The 11,513-nt window shown below is 40.7% G+C and overlaps 1 protein-coding gene across 6 annotated transcripts in view; it reads left to right on the forward strand.

Annotated features, from left to right (window-relative positions):
• The window catches only part of NFE2L2 (NFE2 like bZIP transcription factor 2), a 38,991-nt gene that overhangs the window by 21,811 nt on the left and 5,667 nt on the right, over positions 1-11,513 (forward strand). For 3 of the 6 annotated variants that reach the window (XM_004315276.3, XM_019922427.3, XM_019922425.3), the window contains 3 exons: positions 9,472-9,738; positions 10,336-10,425; positions 11,103-11,294. In XM_004315276.3, coding sequence (XP_004315324.1) covers positions 9,472-9,738; positions 10,336-10,425; positions 11,103-11,294 — 549 coding nt within the window. Of the gene's footprint in view, positions 1-7,242; positions 7,263-7,305; positions 8,947-9,471; positions 9,739-10,335; positions 10,426-11,102; positions 11,295-11,513 lie in introns of those variants that run through there. The other 3 variants (XM_019922426.3, XM_019922429.3, XM_033859986.2) reach the window with 3 other exon arrangements.

The raw sequence follows: 11,513 nt of genomic DNA on the forward strand, positions 1-11,513 counted from the left end.
TGTCATGCCTTGAAGGAGTTTGCAGTTTAGTCAGACCAGATAACATAAGATATACAAAGTACGGGGTAAATATTGGCTTTATGGGAAGATTTAAATGCTAAGCTCTGTGTGTGCCGTTGACTGTATTTGCCCTGAGTCATCAGGAAGGGTGGGTCTGAGCTTCAGCAGAGCCAGCTTCCAAGCCTTAGCGTCCCACCTGGGGCTAAAGCAGTTTGCAGCCTTTGTCCTGCAGTGGTGGGAAGAGCCCACAGGCTCAGAATCAGTTCTTGGTTGGGGTCCTGGCTCTGCCACTTGCCAAGCATGCAATTTGGGGCAAGGATGCTCGAGGCCCAAAGCCTAATTGTGCTCATTCGTAGATGAAGATAAGCCACCTCCCCCTTGCTCTGCAGTGAACACCCCTGCAAACCATGAAGTGCTCGGCAAATGCCAGCTCAAATAGAAGCTGCGAGGCACCTGCAGACTGGCAAGCTGGGGCCAGAGGTGCAAATTGAAACAGTGAAGCAAAAATGTATCTTTTTCCCCCTCTGCCAAATAACTTGGCAGGATTTGTAAAATTAGAAAAGTAGACCATAGTAGTTTTGGAATCCTTGATCTCTGACCTTGGGGCAAGTCATTTCATCCTCTAGACCTGTTTCCCCATTTGAAAAATGGAAGGGGCTGTGAGTCCTCTGGGCCCCTTCAGTCGCAGCATTCTGTGACACTGTGGCATTAGCAGTAATTCCCATCTCAGCTGAGATGAGTCATACTGACCGAGAAGTCTACATGTGAGGAGGAAGTCTCTGAGAATTTTCCTCGTGCTGGAGGATCTGAGCCTCTGGGGGGAAACGGGGAGGCGTGGGGGGATTGCTGCCACCAGAGGGGAGACCAAGAAAGCAGAGTGAGTGGAGATGGGTTGTTTGTGTTCTCCACTCCAAAACCTCCTTTGCTTTCAGATAGTCATGTGGACTAGATGTTTGGAAAAACCCGGCTTACCCCTTGTTTAAGCGGGTGTGATGTTCATGCAGTTGTGACTGGCGTACTTAAGTCAGTTGTCACTCCTGTGAGGTCTTTCTGTGCAGTTTAGTGACACTTCCTCTGTGCTGCCTTGGCTCCTACATGTTTCTCCTTGAGTCTCTAAACTGAGATCAGAGACTGTCCTCTGTTTATCTCTGTGTCCCCAGCACCTAGCGCAGTTCCTGGCACCTGAATGGCGAGCTATATGCATGTAGTAGATGGGTTGCTGGATTAATGATCCATTTAGGTTAGTATGGACACTAAATCTTGTTAATCTTGACCACCACCTTTATTATAACTATCACCATTCTGAAGTGATCTTTTAGCTATTAGTATGAAATATTTCATACTCAAAAATTTCACACTAAAAAAGAAATTAAAGACCCCCCCCCCCTTTGGAAAGTATTTTAACAGGATGCACAAAAAAGTCTAAATGTTTTAGAGTCTTTCTATATTACAGTATATAATACATATGTATCTAAAATTCATCACTGGCACCACCAGCACAGGCACACAGGTCTTTGGCTACCGGCAAGAAACAGCAGGCCTGGGTGACTGTCCCAATTCTTAGCTTTTAAAGCTTAATTGTAGGCAGTTAAATCTGAAAAGGAGCTTTAAGATAGAAATAAATAATTTCTGTTTACAAATGCAGGATCCACAGAGGGTGAAGGATCACTGAGGAAGTTCAGAAGTGGCAGTAAAGAGCCCCAGTAGTTCCAGTGTGCTAGGGTACTGCCCTCCCTCATGGGGGCTGCCCTTTAGGAGGAGGGGCAGGAGGGTGAGCAAACAGGGCTGTTTGAGCTCAAGGTAGACATCTGACGACCTGGTTAGTCCACGCTAGGTTAGTTTCAGTGTATGTTAGGTAAAGTGAGTTAGGGAGTTAGAGCCAGTGCACCTGAAGGTTATATTGGTAAGATGGGTGTGTGTGTTTTCCTGTAGACTCATTCTAATAGTGATGGAAGACCAAGTCACAAAGTTCCTTTCATGTGCAGAGGACAGCATCCAGGACTGAATACATTCATGGCTTCTTCAAAATGGGGAAGAGATGAGAAAAAACATGTCCTGAAGTTTGCTTATCTAACCAAGCCATTCTCTTGACATAGTGACTGACCCTTGCATAAGCCCTTTGATTGAGGCCCAGCAGCAGCATCCTGCTTAAATACAGACAACCAGAAATTAACTCTGCTGGCACCCAGATATGAAACTTCCCATGGGAAAGTTGGATCCATCCACTTTTCGTAGCAGTGGCCTCACCTGCTATTTTGGAAATTAACTGTCCTTTATGATTTATTTTTGGCCAAACACATGTGCCTCTTGAGAAAATAGTCCAAGTTCCTAGTCTATTCACTTTCCAGTTTTGCTGTTATCTTTGCATCATGCTTTACAGTGTACAGACAAGCGTAATGGGTGAGAGTTCCAGTAAACTGGCTGGATCACATTTCTTAGATTGAGTCATTGCTGAGAAACTTGTTTGTGAACAGGAAGCAGCCCATGAAAATGTCTGTACACAGTAACAAGCTGGACTGTGAGGAAACTGGACCATTTTTTAGCTGAAAGACAAAAGGGTAGAAGGATGCATCTGTGATCCAGGGAATAGCAAATTTGTGATCTAGAGTTTGGTTTTTTTTAATTTATTTTTTTGGCTGCGTTGGGTCTTCGTTACTGTGCTCGGGCTTTCAAGCAGGGGCGAGTGGGGGCTACTCTTCGTTGTGGTGCACGGGCTTCTCATTGCCGTGGCTTCTCTTGTTGCAGAGCACAGGCTCTAGGTGTGTGGGCTCAGTAGTTGTGGCTCGCGGGCTCTAGAGCACAGGCTCAGTAGTTGTGGCGCACGGGCTTAGTTGCTCCACAGCATGTGGGATCTTCCCGGACCGGGGCTCAAACCTGTGTCCCCTGCATTGGCAGGCAGATTCTTGACCACTGCGCCACTAGGGAAGTCCCTAGAGTTTTAACTTGTTGAATAATTCATGTCTTGATGTGTGTTTGAGATTTTTTATGCTGTTAAAAATTGCTAGTTATTTTAATGAGAACCTACTGTATAGCACAGGGAACTCTACTCAGTGCTCTGTGGTGACCTAAATGGGAAGGAAATCCAAAAAGAAGGGGATATATGTATACTTATAGCTGATTGACTTTGCTGTACAGCAGAAACTAACACAACATTGTAAAGCAACTATACTCCAATAAAAATAAATTAAAAAACAAAGCAAAACAAAAAGAATTGCTAGTTATTGAAGATTGAGGAAATAATCCCTGGTAAGTTTTCTCGAGAAGGAAAACTTGGATTAGTGGTAACTTTTACCTGTTAGGAGTCTCTGCTGACATAGAAACTGGTTGCTAGGCCAGTTATTTTTAAAAATGGAGCTGTAGTTAACACAGATTAACCCAGTGACATTTACACTTGGCCTAGGTGGCTGTAAGTCCCCTTCCATCTCTAACATTCTGTGATTCTATATAAATATGTTTTTTTGTGATCTTTGTTTTTTATCACCTGCTCCATAATTATTACAGCAATATATTCAGAAGTTAGCAAATCAGTCCAGTAGACTCAAAAAAAGTACCTGAATGTGGGCAGACTGTAGAGAATAACCTGTCATCTCATCTGCCTTCTCTAGAAGTCTGAGAAAACAGTTGGCCTTGTCTTGTGTATCTTCTTGTAATGAAGCAGGAGAGAAGTAAATAGGCAGATAAATATTTATGAAATAGAATAGTCATCAGTGAGATGTATTTTAAAAACACACCTGCTTGGTGTCATTTTACTTTAGGAGTAAGGATTGTGACTGCAGAGTAGAGCCTTGGGAATCAAGGAGATCTTTGTTGTTCAATCAATTCTTCAGAATTCGAGCATGCCCTCAGTTGTTTTTGTACTTTCCTATAGCTCTTAATTTGGTTTATACTTCAACGGACAGTAGGATGAGATTCATGTTCCATCCGGTTTTGCCCAAAAACATTTGAGCAGCTTCTATGGAAAAAAATATTAAACCAGATTTAGCTTTTAGGTGAATAATATAACCACTTGGGCATAATATAAAGACTGAAATGTATGAAAGAAAAGCAATTTAGACTCTGAATGCCAGTAGTTAATATTTGGATGGAGAGATCGATTTCAGGAGAAGAAACTTTAAAAGAAGATTTATTATTTTCTTAATGGAAATACATGATTTTAAGAAGGAATCTGTATAAAGCAATTATACCCCAATAAAGATGTAAAAAAAATTAAAAATTTAAAAAAAGGAATCACTTGAGACATTGTCTTAACACTTATACTGTAAAATTGGAAGTGAGGATCAGTTTTCATTGTCTGTTTACAAAGTTAGTTATCTGTGCAATTTTTTTAAAAAGTTTATTGGTGAAATTTGTTTTTAGAAGAAACCTCCCACGACCTTCCCGTCATCCTCTGGACAAAACAGAGGATGGGAGAGGGCAGGTAGGGAAAGGGGTTGGGAGGTGCAAGCTTCATGTATACATTTGAATGTATATAATAAAAACCATTTTATTTTTCATTTCAAATACTTTTCTAAAGCCTTAGTTTACTGAATTGCTTTAATTTAGGAAGAGATGATATCTTTGCTTTATCTTTTCTGATTTGGGGGGATCATCTGAGCATGATAAATGCTTGTTTGTTCAAAGCACTAAAATTGGCTTGCAAAAGACATATTATTATGGGATTCTGTGTTCAAGGGCTTTCTTCTGTTTATCCTGGAACAAAGACATTTGTTTTAAAGTGGTACGAGTTAATAGTCCAACTTCAGATTTCCCATAAAATGCGTAACAGATTACCCAGATGGCAAATGATGATATATATATAGAGAGAGACATTTTCAATATGACTGTTTCCATTGGGCCAGATGGTGATTTAACGTGAATTGTCAAACATTTACGTTCTTATTAAATTGCCTTATTTTGTCGAAGCCAAGCTAGCAACATAACGTGGAATACACTCAGGAATTGCAAAAGGACAACAACAAAAATTCAGACACCAAGTATGTCAGACGGCATTTGCTCCATATGGCATGTGAAGGCTCACAGCCAGTGCCTGTGTTGCCCTTGGGAAGCTTAAGGAAATACCTGTTGAAATGCCATACATTTCCTCTCCCTCCCCAGACCCTTTTTATCTGCCCTCTTGCAGGGCAGCCATGCTTCCCCAGTGCCTCAGGTTGAAGTGTGAGAGAGCAGTTTAATTCTTCCACTGGCATTGTCCTTCCATACTGTCCGTTTTGTTATGGGCACCACCCCAGCTATCTCCTCTTAGATGGTTCAGGAATTTTGCAGAGAGATGGGTCATTTGTGGAGTAAGTCATGTGCCCAGTCACAGGGCTCCTTCAAGACAGCTCACTGCCTGAGGTCAGCACAGAACACAGTCCTGGGCCTGCAGGGCTCCCCACCAGTGAGTCGTGGGTCAACAAACTTCTGCTGTTCTCATTTTCAACATAAAGCTTTGAATATTTCATGCAATATCAAATCGCTGCAGGTTTTTTCTTCCAAAACTTATGTGAAAATCTGAGTAACACAGTATATGATACATCAAGGCCATGACAAGCAACCCCTTGTTACTGAATTCTGAATTTGATCAGAACATCTGTGTTAAAGGAATTCAAAGTGGTTAAAACTCAGCTTTTTTTTTTTTTTTTAAGCAGATGTGTTCTTTCAGAGACCTCGCATGGCAAGATTAAACATTATATAAAAATAAACTTAAAAATGAAAACCTCTGAGAACACTTTGAAACCTGTCTTGGTCTATTATCTCATTGAAGGCTGCCCAGCCTTCATTAAGAACAATTAGATGTTGTCACTTGAAATATCTTTTGGTGGCATTCCTGGTGGAGACGGTCAGCTCTGGCTGTAGGAGCCCCTCCACCTCCCAGTGTCCAGCATTGTTTCAGATCAGATAACAAGAACAGGTGCTCAGGAGCTGATCCAAATGACATTTTGTGTTTTATTTTTCCTGTTTGTTGATGAGGATCCATCAATGTGTCCTTGTCTAATTATGTTATGGGAAATTTTAAAACACTGAATTGGTTTGGGGCTGTGCATTGAAGGGTAGTCATGTCAGGAATTGAGAGGGTGTTGTGTGTGTACATAAAAGTTTACATAAAAGTGTATGTTATTTACTTTTATTTACAACACACGATTCACATGCCTAGTGGTCAATTTCATACCTTCCCTGAGGAGGAACCAAGTAGCTTTATGGCTGAGTGTTGTTTCAAGGCTCCCACTACAGTTCCATCTGTAACTTCATTATTATCCTTTGGCCTGGAGCTTGGTCTCACTTACAGCAAGTAGTAGGGCCCATCCTACTTCTTGTTGGGATGCATAACAACATTTACATATACTTTACATTTATAGAGAAATTTCTTCTACATTTCATTTGATCGACCAACATCCATATGGTAGGGGTAGGATGGAACAATTACACTAAATTTATAGCTAAAACACCTAAACCCACTCAAGACATCTGATGGGGAGGAAAGGGGGGAAAAGGAAAGAACAGAGTTGTATCAACTCTTGGTGTGATTGCCACTGACAATTTTAGAGTAAATTACATTAGAAATTTTCCTCCCACCCATAGTTCTGGGTTCTAGGAATACTTTGGACTAGTCATATTTATGAGGTGTTTCCAACGTAAATTCTTCAGTGCTCTTTCAGTTCTTCCATGGAAAAGTCAAAACTGAGTACTGGTTTTTATCCTGGGATCTCTGAACAAGGAGAAGCCCCAGGCCTAGGGCAGTCTGGGGAAGTGAGGGCAGATGTGGCAGAGTGACCCCCAGGTGCAGGGACAAGTATTTGGGTTTCTCTATTGTTGACCTTCTGAAGAGCTCAGTGCACTTTCCGTGTCAGTTTTTGAGAGAGGTGGCTACAGGTACTGCTTATTTTATAGAGAAACTAGAGTTCAATTGAGATAGCATGAGTATGCATTTCCTTAATTTTTAGTGCTAGCATTTAGTAGTGAACACCCTGAACGAGACTTAGCACCTTGGTCGTTAGCTCCAGTTTGGAGAATGGCCCAGACAGGATACTCAGCTGTAGCTAGATTCCCTCAGAAGATATGGCCCAACCTAATTAGAATTTTAAAGTAGGTTTCTCTATATCTTGGGCCTTTCTCTTTTCACATGACCCTTGTGTAAACATGTCTATTAAAGTGGAAACAAATTATTTTTAAAATGGAAATTCTCATGTTTTATTTTAGTGGGGAGCCCCCTGAGAAGATAGCCACGTATGACTGAATGCTCTACGATTCCTATTTTGTTGCTTGTGGTGAGGAAAATAATCCAGGTGACATTTGCTCAATCCAGTCTTTTGAAGTGGTGATGGCCACTTCTTCCCACCACCAATACGTCAAGGCAAAGTCTACATATACAACAATGGATTTTATTTCCTGCCCCACTTAGGAACCACTGTCCAGTGATCAGACTTCGTATTTTTAGTGTGGGCTAGTGGTTAAAAATCAGGAGTCCAGGATTGGCTCATATTGTACTCATGCCTGGGTATATATCCCTGTCCTGGCACTTTATCGTAGTACGTCTTCTTTCTAAGCTTCAATATACTTATCTGTAAAACAGGGATACATGTCCTCTTTATGTGGTTTTGAGGGTTGGTTTGTGTATATCTGAAGTACTTAGAACAATGCTTGGCATATATAGAAAGCCCTTAATAGATGTGGGCTTACAAACAGGTATACCCTAGCCAGTTCTGAAGAGCTACAGATACTGCTTTAATTATACCTACTGTGTGTGCTTTGTACTAAAAGTTATACTGTTCAAAGCTAGAGTAATGAACCTCATGAGCAGGGTTTCATAGCATTTAAGATTCTAACACCAACTTTCAATCAAGGCTAGAGGTGGCCTCTACTATCCAGTTAGCTGGGCTGCCTCTAGGCTGGGTGGTCTGTGCTTGTACTTTGTTGGGTGAAATAGCCTGACTGCTCAGTGAAGCAACAGCCATGTTGTTTTTTGTCCTTTGGAGGCTGAAAGTAGTAGAGCCGTAAATGCACTGGGCAGCCCAGTGCTGCCAACTGCTGTCTGAACCGCAATACAAAGTTTGATGTCTGTACACACTGTGTCTGCTGGCCTTCAGATCCCAATTCCCTTTCTCTGTCAGTTTTTCCAGTCTCCATCTCATTATTTTCAACACAGATGATTTGTTAAATGGAAACTGATTTACATTTCCTACCTGTTCAGACTTTTACAAAAACTAAAGTTGTAAATCAGAAAAATTGCTTTTGACACATGTGTGGTTAGGAAAATATGGACATGGTAACCTAAGCCTAGCCGTGTAATATAAATCAAAATAACCATTCCCTCATTGTACAATTCTCCCCATATCTTAGAACATATTACCTTCCATCTTTCCCTAGAGCCACCTTTTTTTGGTTTGTGTTATTAAGAGGGTTATTTACGATTTCTCAGGAATGAGCCTAGTGGGCACTACCCCTTTCCCAGTTCTTTTGGCAATCTCTTGCTTCACCCACACAAGATTACCATTTGCTAGGACTTGAATTTACTAATTTGTTCATACCTCAGGAGCTAAAACTCAAGTCAAGAGGAAACTGTTTTGGGGCTTCCCTGGTGGCACAGTGGTTGAGAATCCGCCTGCCAATGCAGGGGACACAGGTTTGATCCCTGGTCCGGGAAGATCCCACATGCCGCAGAGCAACTAAGCCCATGAGCCACAACTACTGAGCCTGTGTGCCGCATCTACTGAAGCCCACGCGCCTAGAGCCCGTGCTCGGGCCACCACAACGAGAAGCCCGCGCACCGCAACGAAGAGTAGCCCCCGCTCACTGCAACTAGAGAAAGCCCGCACGCAGCAACGAAGACCCAACTCAGCCAAAAATAAATAAATAAAATAAATTTATTAAAAAAAAAAAGAGGAAACTTTTAATAAGTAACCACAGACACAGAAGTAGCGAGAAATGATGGGGAAAAGATAATCCACTATAGCGAAGACCAAATGAAAGGTGATATTTCACAACTGCTAGGTTGACAGTTTAACTTGGGTTTTTTTTTTCCCCTGTAAACTGGTATTTGCTAAGCAAGTTTAGGGAAAAATTCCACATGCTCAATCATGTTTTCCAAACTCCACTTCTTATAATAAACCATTGGCTTGGAGTGCTTGCTCTAATTTCTCTATTCCATTAAACAAGTGTGGGAGTTCTTTTAATTCAAGAATGTTAATGTGCAACATTTGTTACTTTGTTGTTAGTGACCTCTACCATCACCCAAATTGTTAATAATCCAAGTAATGAGTGATTACATTGGATAGCTGTTTGTAGGTGATTTAAAAAAAAAAAAAAAGATACATACGTTGAATAGAATTAACTGTGCCCTTCCAGAACTTTGGATCTGTGTTCCCATTCAGATTTTATTTGTAATCTCCCTACCCCCCACCATCAGCAATGGCATAATGTAAATTATGTGGTATCTGCCATTTTAAAACTATTTTAACCATGGTCTCTCTCCTTCCTTTTTTGTTTTAAACATAGGACATGGATTTGATTGACATACTTTGGAGGCAAGATATAGATCTCGGGGTAAGTCGAGAAGTATTTGACTTCAGTCAACGACGGAAGGAGCATGAGCGGGAAAAACAGAAAAAACTTGAAAAGGAAAGACAAGAACAACTGCAAAAGGAGCAAGAGAAAGCCTTTTTCGCTCAGTTACAACTAGATGAAGAGACAGGTGAATTCCTCCCGGTTCAGCCAGCACAACACATCCCGTCGGAAACCAGTGGATCTGCCAACTACTCCCAGGTACAGGGTACTCAGTTCTTGGGAAGGTAAAACATCTGGATTTGAGTTCCAGCTTTGCCTTTTACTTCATGAACTTATTAAGTCAACTTCCCAACCTCAGCCTACTGATGAGTTCAGTGCCTGACTGACTTACCTCAGTGTAAGGATTAGGAGGACATAAATTACATGGAAGAGCTTTGTAAGCTATAAAAACATTATGTAATTGTAAGGATCAAACAGCTGCAACAGTAGTGACAGTAGTAGGACTGTTGTAGTAGGGATTATTCATGTACTGTGACAGGTACTGTTCTACTAAAGTACTTGAAATATTGATTGATTTAATCAACACAACAATTATGAGTTAATTACCATTATCCTACTTTATCTACAGATGAGCAGTTGAAGCCCAAAGAGGTTAAATAACTTGCCCAGAAACTGGGCAATAAATAGGGGGGTGGGGGCCAAGATTTGAAACTAGATAGTCTGGTTTGATTCTGTGCTCTTTACTATACTAAACTGACTTCTGAAACAAGAGGAATGTTTGACTAACTAGACTGTAAACATTTTATGAACACGGAACAATTTTTTTCTTCCTTTGTGTCTTTCCCTTTTATGCAGGTAGCCCACATTCCCAAACCAGATGATTTGTACTTCGATGACTGCATGCAGCTTTTGACAGAGACATTCCCATTTGTAGATGACAATGAGGTATTAACATTTAGTTAACAGCAAATCTCCACAACTATACATAACATATCGTATATTGGTCCCTTTGATGTATCTCCATTTTTTTAAAAAAAATGAAAAACTATTTCAGGAGCAAATTTTATCAAGGAAACCTTAGCCTATAGGTAACTTTATGATTTGGAAAAAAAAAAAAGACACAACTCCTTCCCCCACATAATACAAAACCAAAAACGTTTACTCCTGCATAGCCAGAGGGATGGGTGAGCATAACCGTGGAAACAAGTTAACTCTCTTGTTATAGGTACTTAGAAATTTTGGTGAGTAAAAAGCAAGCTGGGTAGTAAACCAAGACTTCTTCGGTTAACAATTTTAATAAGTTTATTGTCTGAAGCACTATACTAGGTATTACATACATATATACAAATTAAATACTAAAGATTCTTCTTACCCATTTTGACGTTTACCTTCAAATGCATAGGATAAAGCAATCAAGCTAGTAAATGAGTAAATGTGGAGTCAGCTGGGCAGGACAAAAACATTTGTTTCATTATATAGAAATAGGAGTCGTAAGTCCCCATTATAAGTAGAGAAATACAGAACTGCAGCCAATTCCAGTCTAAGATGTTGTGATGGCCTTGGAGCATACCCATCCACTGCTGGTGGCAGATTCATGTAGATAAATGCCTTCTCAATTTTAGGTTTCTTCAGCTACGTTTCAGTCACTTGTTCCTGATATTCCCAGCCACATCGACAGCCCAGTCTTTATTGCTCCTAATCAGGCTCAGTCACCTGAAACTGCTGTCCTTCAGTTAGCCACTGCTGATTTAGACGATATGCAGCAGGATATTGAGCAAGTTTGGGAGGAGCTATTATCCATTCCAGAATTACAGGTAACTAAGATCTAATATAATAAATACCAAAGATGCTATTTTATATTCAGTCCCTTTAAATTAGTCATTCCAGTTATTTATTATTTATATGCCACCTACTTATAGGAAGGATTGGAGGGTGCTTTTAAATTAGTCATGAGAGCTGCCCATGCTCACTTCAGTGAACTTTTGTTAGTTAAATGGACTGGATGTCTTGAGGGACAGATCAGGTTATAAACC

The sequence above is a fragment of the Tursiops truncatus genome, chromosome 7 (genome assembly GCF_011762595.2).
Source record: "Tursiops truncatus isolate mTurTru1 chromosome 7, mTurTru1.mat.Y, whole genome shotgun sequence".
Taxonomy (NCBI): Eukaryota; Metazoa; Chordata; class Mammalia; order Artiodactyla; family Delphinidae; genus Tursiops; species Tursiops truncatus.